General features: G+C 39.5%; 1 protein-coding gene across 1 annotated transcript in view; it reads right to left on the bottom strand.

Moving 5' to 3' along the window:
* ADAMTSL1 (ADAMTS like 1) overlaps positions 1-23860 on the bottom strand; it is a 263177-nt gene that overhangs the window by 20094 nt on the left and 219223 nt on the right. The window contains exons 20-23 of the mRNA XM_087716110.1: positions 18191-18318; positions 10604-10732; positions 5190-5369; positions 1663-1797 (exon numbers count right to left, since the gene is read on the bottom strand). Of these exons, the coding sequence (XP_087572236.1) occupies positions 1663-1797; positions 5190-5369; positions 10604-10732; positions 18191-18318 (572 nt within the window). The remainder of the gene's footprint in view (positions 1-1662; positions 1798-5189; positions 5370-10603; positions 10733-18190; positions 18319-23860) is intronic.

The following is a 23860-nucleotide window of genomic DNA, read 5'->3' as shown; positions in this document are numbered from 1 at the left end:
CAGAAGTGATGGAAAACACAAAAGAATGCAGTCGATATATATCTTTCAGTCCCAATGAACCTTCCCGACTGGCTAATTTCTTGTCTGAAACCAACCAATCAGAAGAGGCCCTTGGGATTTAACCAATGCATAGTAAATCAGGGAGACTACAGACCACTAAAGAAATGACTGCTCAGTGAAAAATATATTCACCCATCTGTCCTTGTTCACTTTATAATTAAGTGCAAGAACATCATAATCCAACTATGTCAATACTACTTAGAACAAAATTTCAACAGATTCTTTTTCCACCCTCATAAAATTGAACGAAGAGAAAAAATGAAGGATTTCTTTTTCATACAGGATTAGTGGTCATAATTAGCAAGAGACTAACTACTAGGTCAACATACTTTCCAAAATACATTACTTCAGTCAACATGGCCAAGTGAGCATTGTGGGGCCAGTTCTCTCTCTTAAGTTTGTGTAACATGATGCTACATATACACAATGAGTAAAACTATAGTGTTAATTGGGTGAACCTTGTGCCCCTTTCCTCCCCTGAGGATTCAGTCACTCTCATCGTTACTCTTGATATACTGGGAACAACTTGGCAATAAAGATCTTGTGATTTAGATTAGAAGAACCATGACCAATCAAGGTCCCAGATATGTAGAGAACCTTGCCTGGCAATCATCTCCACAGATTCTTAGTTAACTTAGAAAGTGAACAAGGAGTCAGCAGGGTTTCTTTATTTTTCACTAGCCAATAACCCGGCGTTGCTTGAGTATTTATTTACAGGGGGGAAATGTCCAGACCAAAAGTAGTTTCTAATGTTGGATTTTTCCCCTTACCAGAGGGAGCCCCCTTGTGGGGTACTGTGAAGCTGTTACCATGGCAACCCCACTGTGCTGTACGGTAGAAACCATTTTAAGGCACAATAGGCTGTATCTTAACAGAACACACACACCAAGGGTTTTTAGGGGTGTTTTATCCCCACAGTATTTGTTTCCAGAGAGTAAGTCATCTGTGTACCAAGTTTGGTTGAAATTGCTCGAGGCGTTCCAGAGTTATGCTGGAACATACACACGGATATAGATTTTAGCCATTAGTTTAACATACTTGATTTTATTAAATTATCATATGCCAGGAAAATCAGCTAAGAACACAGGTGGAAGAGAAAATATACTGCTTATTAAACATATCCAGAATTTCTTGTGGAGCAAAAATTGAAAATATTTCAAATCAGGAGTAAAGAATCAGATTCATATCTTTGACAGAAGAGAAGTAGCCATTATCACTTGCAAGCATCTTTATTTTATAGGTAATTCATCTACAGTGGCTATTTTTTTAAAAAAAATAACTCTCTTGTAAGTATGAGCCCCAAACAGTTTATTTTTCACCTAAAGAAAGAGAAGCCAACGTGTTCCTGACAAAATTCCTTGCAATAATCACAGAGCATTAAAGTACATTTGGGAGTAGATTTCTACTTAATCTTCAACAAAAAAGAAAAAAAAAGAACTCACCAGCCACTCAATGTATTTGAAAACAAAGCTGATGTCAATGCATTGTGTTGGGACTGATGACAAGGACTCCCTGCACTGGGCCGAACCATTTATTTCCAACTTCCTGGGGGTGTGGAGAATAGATTTAGGACAGGTAGATTTTTAAAAGGGTGGAACTTACCTATGAGCACAGAGCTTCCTTGGCTCAATATTTTTCTTGTTCCTGAAGGAGATGTTATCACTGAAGGAATGCCTGGCCCCACAAGGGACAGAGTGGCTGCCATGTCTTCAAACTGAGGAGGGAGCTGCGGTGGGTCTGGGAATATATTACAGAGACAAAGATACAATAAGGCACTTTCTCTCTGCAGATGAGATTAATTCCTAATGTTATTTAGTAATCCTTTCAGAAAGACTTAATCTTGGTGAAATGAATGGGTTTTAAAAGAAGCCAAGTTGTAAAAAAAATGCTGTATGCCAGAGAGATGGATAAGGCAGAAATAGAGAGAGAGATGGAAGAGGAATTTCTACAAGCTAAGAAAACTTGTGTCAACATTTTGTTTTAAAAAAGGGCCAAAGTCATGCCCTGAAAAATAAGATCTGCCAAGGCTATTGACGTATGGTTTGGGAATGCAGCACAGGGTTTCCAGAAGGGGCACGCACACCTCCTCAACAAATCTACAGTAGCTTTCACTTCACCTAGCCTGCTGTCTTTCTCTTCTCAAGCAGTGTAGAGTAAAAGTGGCACAAGCATGTTATTAGGCAAGGAAATCCATCACCAAGTATCATAAATCAGCCCCAGGAATACATTACCACTCAGGCTCTGGACCTGACAATGCCTTTCTAAATCACCCAGCTAAGCTCAAACTGTTTCCTATTGAGAAATGTAAGACAAAGTAAACTTCACCCTCTGATGACCCGTTGAATATTAAAACAAAAAACTAAAAACTCGGGCAGACTGAATTTATGCATTTGTCATCAAAGTGTGAAATTGGTAGGTGTCACTTTGCAATTTGTTACAGGTCCGGCTTCTCCAACAACAGAAAACAGGAGGATAGTGTTTTTCATGGAGGGAAGCTTGCTATATGGAGAAAGGATCTCTTCTGCCTTCAGACCCTTGGAAAAGCTGCAGAAAAATTCCCAGAGTTGATTGATCCTCCCCAAACCCTGCCTGAACCCAGTGCAAGAGGTGTCACTCTCAGGTCTCAGGGATGTCAGTGGGAGTTGGGGATGTGTATGAGATTGTTCAGCCAAGTTTAAAGGTCTGGCCTTCCGACATATTTCATGTTAAGTGGGGGACAAGAGTAAAAGAATTATATTCCAAGGACATTTGTTATAGATGCCCTCTTGTAATTCACGGTAATCAGTGGCTTTGTTTTATTTTTGAAACAATAACAACAGAGATTTCTTTCTTTCGCACCACTACACAAGACAATTTTTATTCTCGTGGTTGCCAGGTAAGAGCAAAGCAGAGGGAAATGGCTGGTCTGAAGGTGAGAAAGATTAATGGTTCTTGAGCCCATATCCCTGATGCACCCCTAAATATTTTAAATCTTGGTTTATCGTGAAGTCTTAAATGGACTCAAAAATAAAACTCATTCAATTGAATTATTAGCAGGCACATATTTTGGAATGCTGTCTTTCATGGCTCTACTGTTTAAATATCAGATAGCATTCTTGTGCTTCGGTGAAGAGGCACAGAAAACAGTTGCTATACTACATGTAGTCCTCGACTTATGACAATTGAGCCCCAAATTTCTATTGCTAAGTGAATTTTCCCCCATTTTATCATCTTTCTTGCCACAGTTGTTAAGTGATTCACTGCAGTTGTTAGGTTAGTAACACTGTTGTTAAGTGAATCTGGCTTCCCTATTGACTTTGCTTGTCAGATGATCGCAAAAGGTGATCACGTGACCTTGGGGCACAGCAAGGTCATAAGTATGATGTCAGGATTCCAAGTAACAACCCGAACCAAATAAGACTCTGAGGCTTGAAGTTCCTCAAAGTTCCATTTTAGTAGAGATGTCATATTGGCACATCTGGGAAAAGCCGAATCTGAAAGCTTCCAGTTTTTCCCCACCCAAAAGAAAGTCCAAGCACCTACCTAGGACCCATATGTCCATCATATAGTCCAATCAAAGAACCATCCCAATTGGAGATTCCTCCCAGTCACACCCCTCAAGGTGCAGGGCAGAATGTCCTTGACTCTCGGAGAAAGGAATGATATATGACTATCTACAATCCCCCCCTTCCAGTTTCCCACAGGCTAAATGTGGCAGGTCTAAAGATCCAATGCCCAAGATGGCTTCCAGGCCTGACATATAAGTCAGTTGCCAAGCATCTAAATTTTGATCAGTGTCCATGGGGAAGCTACAAAGGTTGCAGGTGTGAAAAACGGTCATAAATCACTTTTTTCAGTGCTGTAACTTTGAACAGTCACTAAATGAACTGTTGTAAGTTGAGGACTACCTGTATTATCCAGTAGTCTTACACAGACTGTGGTAGTCCAGATTTGGTAGCACTAGGCATACAAATATGATATGCATTATTTAAAATGAAAATTGGGTCACTTTTCCAATGGAGAGAGATGGTGTCAATAAATAGTAGGTTTCAAGTATGTGGAATGCTACAATTTCTCCAAAGCCCAATTCTGAGGAAAGTATTTGCTATGGGATCAAAGGACATTTGTGAAAAAGTCCTATTAATTATCAGTTGGAAAGTTGGTCCTAACATCATTATTTTTTGTAGAAGCTTGAATTCTTTTCATGATTTTTTCTTCTTTCATTCAATCATGTTCATTTTTCAGAGACTGCCCTGCTGACCGCCCCTTCCTTTTTAAAAACAAGGTAGGAAGTTAGCACCTACCCCTCTCCTAGGAAAATGAAATATTTTAGGAAATATTAAAAGGACAGAATATTTCCCCTAAAAGGGAGGCAGAAACTCAGAACCCCACCTTTGTCAATGGGCCATTAAAGCCTGAGTCAATCTATTCTACATAACAAAGATCTATCTCCTTCAGGCAAAGACATCGTAGGAATTGCCCAAAACCCTTTCATTACATCATCATCCAGCAAGGCTCAACCAAAGTTGGGACTCATGGCCCCATGGGAGTCTGACAACCAATCAGAATACAAGTTCAAATTTAAAAGCCCAGAGTGGGCATAAAACCAGGGCACTCTCAGCATCTCTTCCATTTCCCCTCCGAGGACCTCAAACCATGTGATCCTGTCCATCATCAATAAACCTCCTTTCCAAGCAACTTCCATGAATCCAGGGTCTTTCCCCCCACTTAGAATTGAACCCAGAAGGACATTTCTTCCAACACAAGGTTTTCCAGAAATGGTCTGCCATTGCCTCCTTCATGGGGATGAAAGACACCAACTGGTCCAAGTCCATCCAACTGGCTTTATGCCTAAGGCAGGACAGGAACTCACAGTCTTCCTGTTTCTAGCCTGATGCCTTAACCGCTACACCAAATTGGCTTTCTTTCTCATGATCAAAATATTAGCGTGAAAGAGGTAAATTCCTTTAGTGCTCCAATTATTTATCAGTTCCCCTCACCGGAAAATGCAGTATTCATTAAAAAAAATCTATACATGATTTCCCCCAATTAAATTATACTCCTCCTCCTTTGATCACAGGTTTTCTGGTTGGAGAGAAAAAAATGACAAAAGATATGAATTCTTGAAAAGATTGCATACTGTAACTTACCGAGGACTAGGAGCTGTGTGCTTTCCGTTACCTCCCCGCGGATGTTGGCAGCCCTGCAAGAATACAACCCTTGGTCGGAGAGAGATACGTTTTGAATCAGCAGTGACCCATCAAGGATGTGAAGGTCAGGGGCCATCTTGATTTTGTTCCTGAACCAGGTAAGTTCTGCCTCAGGCACACCTGATGTAGGAACACAATAAAATAGAGACAAACACAAAGAATATCCATTGTGAACTTTTTGCAAAGAGCATTGATGTGTGGTACCAAGGCAACGTATCGTTCTACAGTCTATTTTTGTTGTTGTTTAACAGTGCAGATTTTTTTTAAAAAAAAGTGTTTTCAATATATGAAGGTTCTAGATATGTTGCTTTCGTGTCCCAAAGGTGCTTTTTCAGGAGACAACTGGACTTTCTTGGTTTTTCTTTGAAGATGTTTTGCTTCTCATCCAAGAAGCTTCTTTAGTTCTGACAGGATAGTAAATATAACCTCGGACTGGTCCTGCCCCCATCTATTTTCTGCCTCCCGAGTCCCAGCTGACTGCGAGAGAATGGGGATTTTGCAGTAACCTTCCCCTGGAATGGAGATTTTACTTCCCCTGCCATACCCCCCCCAAGCCACACCATGCCCACCAAGCCACGCCCACGGAACTGGTAATAAAAATGTTTGAATCCCACCACTGGACAAAGAGGACACTGCCTAGCCTGATCTTCCTCTTGCTGGAATGTAGAGGGAGATTTTGTGACCACAACTGAGCTCAACAATTCTGTTCCTAAGGAAGAACAGAACACTTTAAGTGAATTTTGCCCCATTTTATGACCTTTCTTGCCACAGATGTTAATCACTGAATCACTGCAGTTGTTAAATAACTAGCATAGTTGTTAATTCAATCTGGCTTTCCCATTGACGGCTTGCCAAAAGGTTGCAACAGGGGATCACACGACCTGTGGACACTGCAGCAGTCATAAATATGAACCAAGCATATGCCAAGGGTCTGAATGTTGATCAAGTGATCATGGGGATGCAACAATGGCCGTAAGTTTAAAAAAATGGTCATAAATCACTTTTTTTCAGTGCCATTGTAACTTCATTAACAGTCACTAAATAAGCTGTTGTAAAATGAGGACTACCTGTAATCTCTCTTGTCCTGTAGTCTGGGCCTGGATTGCTCTTATAATTATTACTGGAATTAGCTGATCCACACAATGAAGCTTATTGGGTCTACTACATATCCTTTCTCTTTTGTCCTGTGGTTGGCCAAGCTTTAAGGGGCAATTTTAAGTAGGCAAATAGCAGGGGAAGATCTAATTTCTCTCTCTTCTAATTCTTTGGCCCTAATTCAACCTTTGCCTTCACTGGTTGTAAAAATAAAGAAAAATAAATAAATTGGGATATGCGGTCTAATCTTCCTGATTACATCTAATTTCATTCTTATTGAGATGCCTATAGCAAAGAGAGATATCCAATCCTATTCAGCAATCTTGCATAGGATGGGATTTACAATAAATGATTGCACTTTATCTTCTGCCCGTCTGCTTTTCCTTATCCTCACCATCCGTCACTCTTTTGGTTTCATCATTTTTTTTAAAAAAAATCTTGTTGCTTAGTTTCATTCCCTTTTCCTGTGGTCTCCCCTCCATTATGTTAAACAAAGGTGTGTATGGGTTTTTGTTTTTAGTTTCTGGTGGAGGGAGCCATTTTTTCTTGTTGATTTTTATTTCTGCAAACTCTTGGGACTCAACTTGAAGGAAACACAATTACTTCTTAGTGGCACTATTCTGCACACCAAATTTTTGGCATAGGCAGCCTGAGATTGTCACAATTGGTGACAACTGATCTGGCGATTTAGTGGCAAGGCACAATCAACTGGAAATATAACTCACCTTCAGCCTTGCAGAAAAGTCCAAAGTGAGACAGGAAGGCATAAATTATCCCCTGCAACAGTCTAACATTACTCTCGCTCACAGATATCTGCAATGCATTTTTAATCTCAGGCTCACCTATTTCATTTTCAAACTTCCTTACTTTGTGTTTGTATTTCATGGTTTACAGCCAGATTTACCGTGTGAAACAAAATCCCGTAACACTGGCTCTCATCGAGGCTGCACAAACAACAGGGAGGGGATTTTATCCGGCTACAGTTCTGGGTAAAATCTGGCGGCTCTAACCTACAGCGCTATTTGATACAGAACAGTGCATATACCCAGATTTTAAACCTTCTCTATGATTACCTGTATTATCCATTCCCTTCCCTCAAGGTAAACACAAATCAATCAAATTTATATGTTCCATCTGCAGGAAGCCATTGCATGGGAAAAGGAAGAGTCAGGAATAAAAGAGAATATAGTCATTAAGTTTTCAAACTCAACGGGTTGAGTTTTACTCCAACATGCTAAAAACTTCCCTTTGAAGACATGGCAGAAATGAAGATGTAGTAGCTGCTTCAGCTTTAATTGTAGGCAGCAGGAGAGATTGTCTTAAATTATAGTACTTTATACACACACACACACACACACACACACACACACCACCGAAAGTGTAATTTATCATCCACAGTCTTAATAGGAAATGAGGGAGAATACAAGTAGTCCTCAACTTACAACAGTTCATTTAGTGACCATTCAAAGTTACAATGGCACTGAAAAAAGTTACTTATGATGTTTTTTCACACTTATGACCATTGCAGTGTCCCCCTAGTCACGTGATCAAAATTCGGATGCTGGTTCATGTTTATGACAGTTGCAATGTCGCTGGGACACTTTTGCAACCTTCTGACAAGTGAAGTGAATGGAAAAACTGAGATTCACTTAACAATCGTGTTACTAAATTAACAACCGCAGTGTTTCACTTAACAGCGATGGCAAGAAAGGTTGTAAAATGGGACAAAATTCATTTATCAAATGTCTCGCTTAGCAACAGAAATTTAGGGTTCAATTGTGGTCATAAGCCGAAGAGTATCTGTATATCAGGAGACATAGTCTTATTGGCCATCATCCCTGGACAGCTTACAGCAAGTTTCATCTGTACTCAAAAGAGAAAGTATGAATGATACAAAAGAAATCATATCCCCAGCTGGAAGAAGAATATTTCAGGTACCTCTGGACCAAAAAATGATGTAGAAACAATTCACTAATTCGTTGTCATTAAGGATTATCCTTTTGGTGGGCTGTATCATCCATCAAATACAAAGTATCACTTTCCGTCCCTTGTTCTACCCAATTCTTGTTTTCTGCTCTTATAACTCACTCCTATAGGTCCCAAGGCCAGAAATGTTCAATATGGAATAATACCTTATGATCCATTCTCTCATATTAGCTTACAATTTCCTCCCCTCTCCCCATAAATTCCAAGATGGCTGAAGGAAAAACACTTAAGGCTTTACTCTATGATAATCCAGAAATGTCAGTAAAGTTGGCAACTCTGATCCAAACTGGACATGGTTTCTCATTTCGTGAACTCCTGCTTGTTTCCAAGACTGATGCCAAGGCCTGGTATTAACCTGCAACATCTTTCAAAGCAGGAAGCCACAATTCCTGAACATATTCCTTCCAGAGTCCAGAAATAAAAATATATGTTACAAATCACTTCGTATATTAAAATATGGCAGAGAGGCACATTTTTTATTATTTTGATTGCCTTTTCTAAATTATGGATTGCTTTCCCAAAAAATGAGCTCTTTAGTAGGTTTACTCAAAATGTAATGGAATAGAATAACAGAGTTGGAAGGGACCTTGGAGGTCTTCTGGTCCAACCCCCCGCCTAGGTAGGAAACCCTACACCACTTCAGACAAATGGTTATCCAACATCTTCTTAAAAACTTCCAGTGTTGGAGCATTCACAACTTCTGGAGACAAGTCGTTCCACTGATTAATTCTTCTAACTGTCAGGCAATTTCTTCTGACAAGTTACGTTGTTCAGAAAAGGCAAAGAGGTAAAATCTGGGCAGATTCTGACAGGTTTTGGAGGTTCTGGAGAACCAATAACGTAAATTTTGAGTAGTTTGGAGAACTGGCAAATGCCATCTCTGGCTCCCCCCAGAGTTAGGTGGGAATGGAGATTTTGCAGTATCCTTCCCCTGCCACACCCACAGAACCGGTAGTAAAAAAATTTGAATTTTACCATGGCTAAGCTGGCTCATAAAAGTTTGATTCATAGGCACTTCCCTGATGTTCTAGTACCGTGATGGCGACCCAATGGCATATGTGCCAGAAGTGGCACGCAGTGGGCACACGAGCCTTCGCCAGTTCAGCTCTGCTGTACATGTGTGCATTCCTCCCGACAGCCAGCTGGTCTTCAGGTCTCTGCCATGCATATGCAGGGGGAAGGGCACATGCATGTGGGGTGCGTATGCATTGAATTTTGGGGGCTTGGGTGTGTACGCATACATTTGCATGCACGCTTTGGGCACTTGGTCTGGAAAAGTTTAGCCATCACTGTCCTAGTACGTTTGCTGTTCTTTGTTATTTTGACTTGCACTAATATAGATTTCAAATTATGTTGTTGTCATAATGAGTATCTCTAATCTTAAAACAGAGTTCACTAAATAGAACCTTAAGTTGCCTTATCAGATAAGCTACATTTCAATCTTCAGTTGTGCAATATAAAGATTTTCTCCTAAAAGCAGAGTTGGAAAGCAGGTAGATGCATGATTCATTTTTGGGTAAAACAGAACTAAAGTGTCCTATGGTTAATTGAAAGATGAAGGCCTTCTTGGTTAATAAATTGAAATGATGGTGGTTTTTGTCATGTTCCAAACCTATGAAACTACCTTATACTGATTTAAACCATTGTTTCATCTCACTCAGAATCCTCTAAGTAATAAGCTGACATGCCACAAATTAGGGGAATTAGGCTAAAATACTTGAAGAATGGTTGTAGGAACTGGGCATGGCTAGTCTTGTGAAGATAAGGACCCAAGATGATATGATAGTGGTATTCCAATATTTGAGAGGCTGTAACAGAGTGGAGGGGGACAATCTATTTTCCAAAGCACTGAAGGCCAGATATGGAACAATGGCTGGAAACTGATCAAGGAGAGATTCAACCTAGAAATGAGAAAATTTTTGACAGTGAGAAAAATCAACCAATGGAACAGAAGTTGCCTTCAGAAGTTGTGGGTCCTTCATCACTGGAAGCTTTCAAGAAGAGACAGTCATCTGTCAGAAATGGTGTAGGGTCTCCTGCTTCAGCAGGGGGTTCGACTAGATGACCTTCAAGAGACCCTCCAATTCTGTTATCTATTTAACTTAGCTTGGAGCTGTATTTCAGATCTGCATTAAACTAGGCTCTTCCACATGAGCACTGCAGAGCAATCCTTAGCAATCCAATAAAATGCTTTGGTGAGATATTTCAAATCGGGTGTAATGAAACCTAAATGCAGAACTTTAAGCCTACTCATTAATATAATTATAACAGACCTGCAATTTGGCAGCTAATGGTCACATTTACTCCTGGAATTGTTTTCACTGTGCTTCCGATATCCACAGAAATCGTCGGCAAGTTTTGGTTGGTCACGGTGTTTCTTGATGTCTTTATCAGTGGTTTCCCTGAAAAGACACCACAAATTATAAAACAAATAAGACAAGAAAAAAGCACAGGCATAGTTACAACTTATCAATAAAGAAGAACACTTGTAGCTCAGGCTTGAAGTGAGGGGTCCTTGGTGCTCTCTGAGCTTGCTTGTTTTCTTGCAGATGTTTCATTTCCCCAACTAGGTAACAACTGATGATGTTACCTAGTTTGGGCAATGAAACTTCTGCAACGAAACAAAGACTCTCAGAGAGCACCAAGGACCCCTCATAACAACTTAATTTTATTTATTTGTCAGATTTATACCAGTAAATGATTTCTGCCGAGCTAAGCGATGAAAACAGCATACAAACCTGATTACTAAGATGAATAGAAGTGAACTACAATGGAAATAATAATGATCTTGGGAGGGACAGCTTCAAAAACCATTGACAATTTGTATATGATTGTAAGCAACGTATCAGTTTATAAATAGATACTTTATAAATATCTCTTGCTTTTATAATCCCAGATACCCAGATATATATTAAGATTTATTTTGCACAATTCCCTTGATCAAGCAAATTGGCTGTAGAAATAGAGAAATGAAAGCCAGTTGCATCAATAAATCAGAATGTAACTAAAGCTATTATCTGCCTAATTAAATCACAGTCTTGACATCTAACTGTATGCAGATACTATACTCACTTTGATTACTTTTATAATGCTAATTTAAATTATCCGTATGTTTTTCCTTAAGGTCTTATGTGCTTGACTTTCATCTTTGGAAATTTCCATATGGGGCGCCTGGAAACTAAAGCAGTATACTTCTGGTCTAAATTGATGATCTAAAAATAAGAATGCTGCAAAGTTTAATGAATCGTAGCAATCTCACATTGTCGGAAGGGAGGCAGAGTGTGAGAGAGAATCCTACAAATATATAAACCTTAATGCAGATTTTGGGGACGTGGTGGCTCAGTGGCTAAGATGCTGAGCTTGTCAATTAGAAAGGTCAGCAGCTCAGTGGTTCAAATCCCTAGCGCCGCCTAACTGAGTGAGCTCCCAATACTTGTCCCAGCTTCTGCCAACCTAGCAGTTTGAAAGCATGTAAAAGTGCAAGTAGAAAAATAGGGACCACCTTTGGTGGGAAGGTAACAGCATTCTGTGCCCCTTCGGTGTTTAGTCATGCCAGCCACATGACTACAGAGATCTCTTCAGATAGCGCTGGCTCTTCGGCTTTGGAATGGAGATGAGCACTGCTCCCCTAGAATTGGAAATGACTAGCATGCTTGTGCTAGGGGAACCTTTACCTTTACCTAATGTAGATTCACCTATCTGCATTCTGGTTATCCACTTCATGAAATCTGAATATGGGTTAAGTCCTGAACGCTGGCTGATTTTGTGGGGCCTCTGATGTGAGCTTGTTCATAGGCCATCAGAAGGAGAAATGGGTGGGGTTGCATAATTCATGAGCTTGGGCCAAGACAGGAGCCTATAATGTCTAAAAAAAATAATCCTTTATAAATCTACAATAGCAGGAAGGGAAAGAATTGGCAGAGAAATGATGGTTGTAAGTTGAGAAGGAAGAGGAGGAGGAAGAATTATGGGTGCTTTAGTTGGCAGCATCAACTAAAAATATGGAAATCTGATTTTGTTTCTACGCCTCCCCTTCCCCCAATACATATGTCACTATTTAACAGAAATCCATAAGCCACCATAACAGCTAAAATATACTTTCATGTATAACATGGCTGTATTTCAATCCCCATTCTGTAGAAGAAAGCCACGAAAGCATGGCAGCTTTTGTTTATATCATTTGCATGAAGAGTCCTTTAAATGTCAATATAAAGAAATATCCAGCCACAAACATGTTCTACTGAGTCATGAAAAGTTCACACAGTTCTCATATTTTATTGGGTGCTCCTAAATCACAGAGAAAGAGAGACCTCAACTGGCAACTGGTCTTTTAATTCACTGGGTTTTCCCCCACCACGATCTTCTCATTAGATTAAATACTTGTTTGCTGTTAGCCTATAAAAAGCAATTTGTCATTCCAAAAATGGAAACATTTGCCCTTTACAAACTCATGTGTTAAATTAATCAATAAGCCAAGTGTTTCATTCAGCCTGAACCAAGATTTTCTACTTCCTCTGAGGAGTCCAGCCTTCCCCTCCTTCACCGCAATGTTGTTTTAATTGCACATTATCACATTCGTAAACTTGGTGTCCCGATTTGAAGCTGCTGAATGACTGGATACCTGTGGCTCGTGTTTGACAGATGAGGCTATTCAGAAGCTGCCCAAAAGTAGCTTTGCATTTAGAAAATTTGACCCAGGAGATTTTGCACTTCCTAATTTGTTTGCATGAGAAAATGAAATCAAGGCACGGACTATGTTGTTGGAAAAAACTGTTGCTGGTTACTGAAAACCTGCAAACCATCTAAATGTGTGTGTCTTATGAACTTACACGCGTGCATGTATCAGACAGTGATCGATTAGGCTCCATGAATTGGCTTGGATCGAAACTGTGGTTTGAAGGAAGAGGCTTTCCTTCCAAAACTCTAAAGTCTAAAGTTAAAGCCTTTGGAATGTGCCCATTGGGAATAGACGAACTGCAAAGACTCTTTACAGCCTGGATTGCTATAGCATTAAACTTTAAAATTCAAGCATTTACCTGGATCAGAATGAATTAATTACTTCAATGCTTTCACTTGTGTTGCTGTTAAATCTATGTTGTTTTACCATATTTGTGTTTTTAAGGAGAAGCAGCTGTATTGATGGTTTTTTGGGGGGGAGGGGGAAATGTCTGTCACAATGAATGTAATAGTGAAGTTTAAGGATGAGATATTAATGTTTGGTGAATTGACATTTCTAGAACTGTCAGATGGCCTGATCAACATATCCAAAGTAAACCCCATGTCAGCTTCATCGTCTGCGACATCTGAGGCTGCCACTCAGGTGTGCTGGGTTCCTACTATTGTTCCGCTGACTGCTGGAGCCCCAGGACTGCTGGAGTCTCACTGAAGCATCGCTGCCTTTCTCCCCATTCAGCTTCGCATCCGAGCTTCGGGCCGGCTTCCGCAAGCCACCAAACAGCAGAAATGGAGGCCGCACTTATCAGCAAGCCAGGAAGCATGATGCAATGTAATCGAGGCTTACAGAGGCGGTGATCATCAGTGATGATCAATGGGGACGTGTCTAACTGTCCGACTGAAGCTTATCTTTAATGGACGGAGGAACAGGCCAGTGGGGAGGGGATTGCTTGGGAGGTTCTTGGATGTATGTATTCCAATAGGACCCTGGTGATGGGCTCAGGGGGAGGGAAAGTGGAAGTGTAGGAGGGATTGGTCACTGCGTGCTGGGTGGGGCTCAACAGGTTGGCTTATAAGATGGAGGGGAGCACAGAGCTGCAGCTCCAACAATTATTGCATTATCGCAAGAATTTGATGGTCAGTTAGTACCGGTGTGATAAAGAAGCATGAAAACCAAGATTGGTGTGTTGTTTTTTCCATCGGAACCTTGACATCCCACTTTTCTCTGGAGTGATCTTGGCATCTAAAGCAAACTGAGAAACATGTATCAAGCCATGATTTTTGATTGTGAATTATTTAAATCGACTACAGTTTAAATACAGTTTCTGCTTCTATCTTGGAAACTATGACAAACAGAGATGAGTTCAAAACAGAATAGATCTGATTTTGTGCCAGAAAAAGAGGATGGTGATAAGGTGGCAGCTTTGCAGATACAATGCTAAAAGTAGCTTAATATTACGCCTAAACTAGATCAGAATCTGGATCCTGGGTCAGAAAAAAGTATCAGTTAACTATCAGTTAGACACCAAGATCACTCCAGAGAAAAGGTTTAGAAAGGATTGCATGCAAACTTCTAGATAAGTCCCCAGTGGGGTTTACTCCAGATATGATGAACAGGCCATCTGACAGTTCTATAAATGTCAATTCACCAAACACTAATATCTCATCCTTAAACTTCACTTTTATGTTCATTGTGGCAGACAGTTCCCCCATCCACCCCATGCTTACTTTAGGAGCTACTTTGTCTGAAGTAACTCCATACATACTGGTTTAAATACTACAACTATACCCAAACCTTTAAATACTTCAGATCGCATGATAAATCTTTTGGAGCAGAATTCAAAGTTGTTTCTAACTTTCGTGGCTCATAACTGTAGCATTACAGGCTATTTTTCTTTCCACACAAGCCTATCATCACACTGCCATTTGTTTGGCAATCCTACCTATATCCATAATAAGGGTATAAGGAACTAAAAAAACTCTATGATTTGTAAAGCTTGAGATGAAACCTTCGTGTGTATATGTACATGAGCGCACATGTGCCTTGGAATGTGTGTGCCTGGATTAGTTCCTGCAGTTTTCGCAATTGCATTTTTGGAAGTGCCTTGCCACTGTCTTCTTCTGAGGGCTGGCAGGGAGTGATTGGTCTGAGTCAATCAGCTGACTTTGGGCCTAAGATTAGACTGGACTAGAACTCAAGAGTCTCCTGTTTTCTTACCTAATGTCTTAACTACGACACTAAACTGGCTGTCTTAATACTTCTGTGTCCTCTTCATAACTTCTAAGATTTATGTTTATCCCAGAACGTTTGTACATAGCATATCGATTCATGAGTTCAACTAAACGTATATCAATGTTCTTAGAGACAGCCTACTAAAAGATACCGTGTTTCTCTGAAAATAAGACCAGGTCTTATATTATTTTTTGCTCCAAAACACGCATTAGGACTTATTTTTTGGTTTGGTCTTATTTTCAGGGAAATGCAGTACTAAATGCATCCATCTGCGTGACAATCTTAACTAGGGGTTATTTTTGTGGTACAACTTATATTATGAGCATCCTGACAAATCATGCTAGGTTTTATTTTCTGGTTGGGTCTTATTTTGGGGTGAAACAGGGTAGCTACATTCTCTCAGGTTAAAAGAACTAGGAAGACAGGCACCTCATATATCTGGGGAAATGCACACTTTGCTTAAATACGAGGGGTAATACCGGGAGCTGTTTTTCTTCTGACTACTTTTGGAATTCTAGAGGCTCTTTATTGCAACTGTTCATCCAAATAATTAAGGCCACATTATACAGAGCAAATGTATTGATACCTAGCCAAAAACCGTTGATGCTGATTTGCAACAGCTAGCAGTTCTCTAGGTTATTAGGTAGCACTTTTCAACAAGAGGGGATCCAGATTCTAACCTGACACCTCCTGTTTGTTAAACATGAGATCCACCACAGAACCAAATTACATTTGGGATAAAACAATCTGGAATGGATAAACTTTTGGAATGATCTAGCCAGACTCTTTTCATTTTCTTATTCTGTAACTTTGCGTGTTACTAAAAGCTACTTGCTGGCCAAGCACCTAAAGAGTTTAAAGCAAGCACAATCTCACAGCGTCACTGCTCTTCCCAGAAAGGGTTTCATTAATGCTGATCCAAGTGAACAAAGATTTAATTTGTCGTAGAACTGAACTGTTGGTGTAAACAAGAAACTTAATCTGTTCTGAGCTTTCGCTTGCCAGTGACGGGAAGTGTGCCAGCCATGCTTTGGCTGCAAGAAGGGGAAAGAAAGAGCTTGACCTTACAAGATGTTGACTGAGCAGATAACATGCAATCCAACCAATTATTTAGAGCAATGCTTAACTTCAGGAATATGAGGAATCCTACTGACTCTCAGGAGATCACTATTAGTTTGGCTTCAGAGCTAATGAGATGTCTGGTTCTTTTACAATTCAGTCTAAGAGAGAAAGATTTATAGAAAAAATTGGAGCCACCACCAAGCATTAAACAAAATATAAAGAGGTCAAAACATCCTACTCTGATGGATTTAACAAATTAAATCCTTATCATTCTACTAAAAGGGGAAATAGTCATAAAAGCAAAATATGGCAGTGAGATCAGACCAAAAGACAGGTTTTTAAAAGACTTTCAGCCTAAAAATGTAATAAAGGTAAATCCATTACTGTGTTATAATTATTTTGGTCAAGACATCAGTATATTTCAGCAGCCACTGACTGATTAAATCTTTACATTTGAACTAAAATATCAAAATCAATTCCTCTCTGTGCCAAAATACATAGAGATGATAGAAGTGGGAAAATGGAACAAAAAACATGGCACATGTTTTAATATAACCATCTTAAATAATCATCTCAGCAATAATATTAAAATATAAAAGTCAGTGTATATTACAAAGGAAACTACAGGACACCCCAGAATTAAGCGATTTAAAACCCTCTTTCTGCATATCAAAATGTTAGTATTCCCATTTCACCAGCCTCATTTTCTTTTATATTAACATTTATAAGAGACGTGGTGGCTCAGTGGCTAAGACGCTGAGATTGTTGATCAAAAAGGTGGGCAGTTCAGTGGTTCAAATTCCTAGTGCCACGTTATGGAGTGAGCTCCCGTTACTTGTCCCAGCTTCTGCCAACCTAGAAGTTTGAAAGCATGTAAAAATGCAAGTAGAAAAATAGGAACCACCTTTGGTGGGAAGGTAACAGTGTTCCGTGTGCCTTTGGCATTTAGTCATGCCAGCCACATGACCACAGAGACATCTTCGGACAGCGCTGGCTCTTTTGCTTAGAAACGGAGATGAGCACCGCTCCCTAGAGAATGACTAGTACATATGTGTAAGGGGAATCTTTACCTTTACCTTATTCCCATTTCACCAGCTTCTTGCTTAGTTTCAGAGTCTCAGTGTCAGGGCCTAGTGGAATTATAAAGGTGGAGGAGCGTTCTGATAGGAGACACTAGCTACCAAATTGAAGACCAAGTATAATGGTTCAAGGGACAGATGTCAATATATAAATAGTAAAACATAAATCAAAGTACTTCCTGGATCTGGCACCTGACTTCAATGACTACTTCTGGAAATTTTAAAACAGAAGTGTCCCAATGGTGCTTTTTCAAGAGGCAACTGGACTTTCTGGAAGTCCAGTTGCCTCTTGAAAAAGCACCTTTGGGACAACCGTGACCTGGATGACTGAGAATCTCCATAGACATTTGGCGACTAAAACAGGAGTATGTTTTAGAATCTTGAAAGAATGCCAAACCTAATTCTTGGCAAAGCTCTTTGATTTTAACATAAGGAAATGCTCCGTTGACATTCTTCCATCCTTGAAATTCGGGCATATATACCCCTCACATGACAAACCCAAAATAAATTCTACAAAACTATAAACTTCACTAATGCCATTTAAACTGCCGTGGCCCTCTCTGCAAATAATACTAGAAAATGAAAGAGTTAAAAATATCAAGCTAGCATTTCATGTCTCGTGAAATTTTTAGAGCAAGACATCAAAATTGGGGAAAACATCAATAAACAAAGTTAAAGTTAAATAAAGTTTTTTAAAAACTCCAACATTGGTAGGATTTTTAAACTTGGAGGTTATCTCGCTACAGGCTTGTGCTTAAAACTGGCAAGAACACAGAATTTCCATGTTGTGTAAAGTGCCGTAAATGTGTTACCTGCTAATGTGATGGCAATGGATACAGAGTCAGAACCCAACACATTGGTTGCATTGCAAGTATAGAAGCCTACATCAGCTTCGACTGGTTCCAGGATTTGCAAGGAGTCATCCGGTTGAAGAAGAATCCTGTAATGACATACAAATAAGTTAAGTCTTAAAAATTGGATGCCAAAAAATGTCAGAGTTTGCAGCAGCAATCACATCCGGAAAGCACACAAAGATAACTGTTTCAGCAAGATTCATTAACTTCTCTTTATATACCTAATAATATATGAAGTAATATACAATACCAAGAATGATTCTTCCAATGTGATAGAGTACCAGCAAACACAGGCAGAGGAGAGAACAGTTTTCAGTTTTTGTTCCAGCAGACGGACTAGTTTTTCCTTTAGCACAGACTCAGAGCTATAGTTCTAAGCCACGCCCAGACTTCTAACTGTCTCCAGCAAATACTGTTTCAGTTTCCAAACAGTCGTCATTGGCTGCCCTTGTTGCCTATTCCAGTCTATGAATATACTCTGACAGAAAATTATTACTCAGCACTTCTGGGTAAGACCTCAGAGGAAGAAAAAACACCAGCCAAAGGTTAAAGTTATTTGAATAATTGTATTCAGAATGACATTTTAAAAAAGATTTTTTTTCATCCTGTTTTTTTCATATATAACTCAAGATGGCAAATATACAGTGCCAGTACTGTTTGTTTATTTATTTATATTGCACTTTCATTATTTTTTCAAAACAACTCAAGGTGGAGGACATACTCATCACACTTTCCTCTTCTTATTTTTCCCACAACAACAACCCTATGAGGCCTGTGTCAGTGGTAGGATTTAACCGGTGCAACAACTGAGTGTGCGCTTTGCGCATGGGCAGTCCGTTTGAAAACGGTTCTAAAACTTACTTTCTACTGCAGTCCCGGTGAGTAAAACAGCTGAGGTGCTGTAATCTGCTCTGCCGCGCCTAACAGCTGAGCTTCAAACAAAGGAAATATAGGACAGACTAGCACAGTGCAGGTGGGAGGGACCAACTGATTGCCGGAATTACCGGTTGCTGCGAACTGGTCTGAACCGGCTGAATCCCACCCCTGTTTGGTGTTGCTGAATGAGAATGACTGGCCCAAAGTCATCATAAAGTTATATTACAAACTTTGCAGATTCAGTTTTATTAAATCACAAGCAATATTTACCAATACCACAAAGCTAAGTGGATCATCTGTAGTCTGCTGTTATTTAAAATATGCACACATTACATTTTATCTCATATCAACCTTAATATTTACAAGCCATTGCATAGATGAGACATCTTGCTTCATCACCAACTTGAAAAATGTAAAGATAACAGCCAAATGTATAGCTGATATTTTTATTCCTCACACTGCCTGCCAAACTGGTCAGTACATTAAGTTCAGAGCCTCATGACTCTATTATATTTTGTTCAGAAAATAGTCATGTAATTGGTGTCCGGCCCCCATTCTGCATTTTCCTTGGAAAGTTGTCTTTATTAGTGCCCCATGAGGCAATAAGAAATACCATATTTAAAAGGACTTGTTGTGAAACCTCCTTTCAAATGTACTCATCGTGTAAGTGTTAAAAATTAGGAGTTTCCGAAACTATTACAGGACAGATTCTATTGATTTTACCATGGTGCTCTTGACACTGTAAAATGTATATATTTGGAGGAATCTACTGATTGCACAATCAATGCTAGTGACAATGTATCTGAAATTATAACCCCAAAGCTTGACAACTCTTATCCTGCTCAAAATATTCCAATTTACCTTAGAGTAAAACTGAAGTTAAAATTCAGAATCTGGGTTTTGCCACAGAGGCATTACCTCTGAGAACAGGATATGGCAGCTCTTAGATGAAGGACCCTTAAAACTCAGTTGTATAAATTGGAATACAATTGGGTCATGGCAATATCTGTTCCAAAGTGATCTTGTATTTTAACCATCTTACAGTTAATGAATTTCTTAGTGCTTTTTCAGAGCTCCGCTTTGACATCCTGTCATCAAATGTAATAGAATGCAAGTTTCAGAAAAAAAAACCATATGCCCACAGGACTCAACCCTGCCAGTCAGAATACTGAATTCTGAAACAGAAGCCTAACTTGTGTTGCTCTGTCGCAACTTTGCAGAGAGTCCCATAGTGAACTCTAACCCCATTTTTGGTTATTCCCTGGATGACCAGATAAAGACCCTAACACGGTGATGGGGAACCTTTTCTGCACCAAGTGCCAAAAAAGGGAGCCTGTGCATGCACATTTGTCCGGCCCGCAACCCAGAAGAAGAGCTACCAAGGGGGCATGCGCACACCGGAAAATAAAATTCCGATTTCTGGCATGCACACCGGGCAGATAATCTTTTGGTTACTGGCGCGCATGCACGCGTGACGATCATCTGGCCAATGCACATGCTCATGCTGGAAAACGGAAGACCGGCTCTTCCAGTTTCCAGCACTGCCGCATGCCTGAAAGCCAGCTGCATGTGTATCAGAAACCTGGAAGAGGAATGGGCAACGTCGCATATGACAGGTGACATGGCTCCATGTGCTACTTTGGGCATGTGTGCCATAGGCTTGCCATCACGGCTTTAACATAACATTATGCTTGCATTTGAGCCCTGCAGGTTATGTGCTTAAAGAGAGCCATTCCCAAACATTATTATTATATATAGCCTCATGATCCTTTTTTAAACTATGATTGTTAAAACCGACTGCAAAGTCTTGTAATTTTGAGGTGAGAAACAGAAGAAAACTTGAGTGGAACTAAAAAACAGGGATATCAGAATGGAAACCAAAGAATCTCTCTGTATGTCCTAAATTTTAGTTAATCTATGGCTCTACTGCTTTGCAGGCCTCTGATCAACCAAAATGTTAAATTGCTTCCTTTCCAGTTGAAATATATTTTAGAAGGCAATGATGAACTACTTCTGTAAAATTGCCAAAAACAAGAAAGTTTCCCACCCCAAGAGCATAGGGCCACCAAATATCTTTTCTGTGGCTCTACAGTTGGTGAATTGGTGAAGATATTCCAACAGAGATGGAGAAGGACAGAATAGCAGCTACTGGATGTAAGTACAACACAGCTAGGAGAGAGTGTGAACAACCCAAAAAAGGAAACTTTAAGCAGATTCTTTCTCTTTTTTCTTCTGCAATTTCCTCTGCTTCAAGAAGCTGTTTTTCATTTTTTTTTAAAAAGAAAGCTAAACATCATTTCTAATCTGAACCTGAATTGTTGGGTTTTCTAATTTACCGGTTATCTGCATTCTCTGTCACCCATGTTATACTGTGTAATTGCGATCGAGACCTGTGTAAATAACTCTTTAATTGATCTTAACTTAAGACAGAATAGGGATAAACAAGATGGTTCAGGCAACAAATAAAGAAATAAAATGCAAAGGGTGCATCTGATTAATTCAAGTCTGTTGAAAGACTCTCAGATGAATGAAATCTGGTGTTTCTTATCTCAGGAACCATTGCATCATTTTTTAAATGTATAAAAGTTTTTATAATTGCCTAAAAAAAGAGTAAACAAAAATAATATTCTTTATTCATCCTCATTGTAAAAAAAGACTAAAGGCTATGATGAATATGATGTAATTCATGCATAATCTCTTTGCATTGGACACATTTTTCATACTAAATTTGTGTGTATTTTAGTTGGTTTTGTGATCAGTTCCATAAGCTTTTCATAACATATCTAAGAAGGTGTAACTTCAGTTGGAAATATCCCCATACAGCTGGAAATCATCCAGTGAATTATACTGAACTAAATCTACATAGAAAGATACCTTGGTACTCATTGGTAATTGCGTCTGGAAGGCACGATGAGTACTAAAAACGATGAGTACCAAACAAATTTTTCTCGTAAGGAATAATGTAGCGAGTCACAAGGCAGTTGGCACTGATAAGTTCTATCTTGTGCATTGAGTATCAAGCAAAAGATGAGTACCGAGACAAAATTTTCACATCAAAATGAGTTGAGTACCAAATTCGACAAGTTTCAAAGCAGTTGAACACCAAGATACCATTGTATTATTAAATTTATTGTGTCTGTAATCTATAACTGAGCAAAAATGGGGCATAGCAGACCAAACATGTCAAGGTACCTCAAAATGAGTTAACTTCTAGAATATGTCCAAAATCTGAGATTCATGATATTCCCAAAGAACTGAAATTTGGTTAATTTTATAAAACAGTATATGACATAAAAATTATCCTAAAAGCAATGGAGGACATAATACAAAATGTCATAAAACATTTCCTGTAGTCAACTCCTGATGTTTGACTATGCTATACAGTTCAACATGGGCTCCTTTTGAGGCAGATACAACTCTGAATATCTTCCTGAATTTTTAAGAACTGTTCAAATACATTAGAATCTCTGCCAGTGTTGCAGGCACTGAGGGATCTGCTAAGGAAATAACTCTGAAATTATAAAACAAGGGGTTGTCTAGTGTTGGAAGAAATGTATTTCTGGATTCAGTTCCAAGTGGGGAAAAAAACACTGGAAACATGGAAGCTGCTTGGAAAGATGGTTTAATGTTGGACAGGACCACATGGATTGAGGTCCTGGGGAAAAAGGTGATGACATGCTTCCAGATGTTGGATGGAGAAGAAAAGAGCAAGAAGGGCTGAAAGTTCCTGGCTTTATATTCTCTGTTCGGCCCCACCTCCCTGTTTCCTTTTCCTGTGTAAGAAATGTATTCTGATTGGTTGTGAGACTCCCATGGGGCCATACAGGGTCAACTCTTTAGGTTGTGCTTTGAGTCCAGGTTTGTTTGAGCATTTCTTTTTCCCAGGTGCCCTGTGGTGAGATGAGTAAAGGGCTAATACTATCATGTCTTAATCCCATCACCCTGGAACTGAAGGGGGATCTTTGTTATGTAGAATAGACTGGCCCAGACTTTTTAAATGGCCCATTAACAAAGGTGGGGGCTATTAAGAGTGAGTCTGTTTCCTGCCTAAAAACATGTTTCTCCATTTCTTATCCAGGAAAATATAATATTCTGCCTTTTCAATATTTCCCAGGATATTTTATTTTTCTAGGAGAAGGGTAGGTGCTAACTTCCTACACTAGTTAATATTATTTGTAAAAACCTTTGCCATATCTTTAAAAACTACCATTTTCAGAACAGAATATTTTCAGCAGAATTTTCTGTTTTAATGATGGGAAATACCCGTCTCTTCTGAAAAAAAAAATAGTTTAATAATCTTATGTCCAGTACAATCCTGTGCAAGCAAATCAAAACAGAGTCTCCTCATAATAAGAGGGCTTTGTAAGGAACATATGGACAGGTCTGGGCAGCAAAGGACATATATAAACTTCTAAACCAGTGTTTCTCAACCTTGGTAACTTGAAGATGTCTGGACTTCAACTCCCAGAATTCCCCAGCCAGTGAATGCTGGCTGGGGAATTCTGGGAATTGAAGTCCGGACATCTTCAAGTTGCCAAGGTTGAGAAACACTGTTCTAAACCATCTTGAGATGAGTCTTGGTATTCAAGGTCTCAGGGATAATGCCAGATATTTGGCATTATGGGTTGAACTGGTATACTGTGTAATGTTCTTTTGCTGGAGTTACTTCCAAGTTGGTTTTGTTTGGGTCTCTTGAAGCCTCTGGGTGGCCTTGACCCACCGAGAAGCATATGTTTAATATCATGGCTCCCA

The sequence above is a fragment of the Thamnophis sirtalis genome, unplaced genomic scaffold, assembly GCF_051295495.1.
Source record: "Thamnophis sirtalis isolate CommonGarterSnake01/CBP01778 unplaced genomic scaffold, rThaSir2_p1.2 scaffold_5, whole genome shotgun sequence".
Classification (NCBI taxonomy): Eukaryota; Metazoa; Chordata; class Lepidosauria; order Squamata; family Natricidae; genus Thamnophis; species Thamnophis sirtalis.
This window is presented reverse-complemented; position numbering and strand designations above follow the sequence as displayed.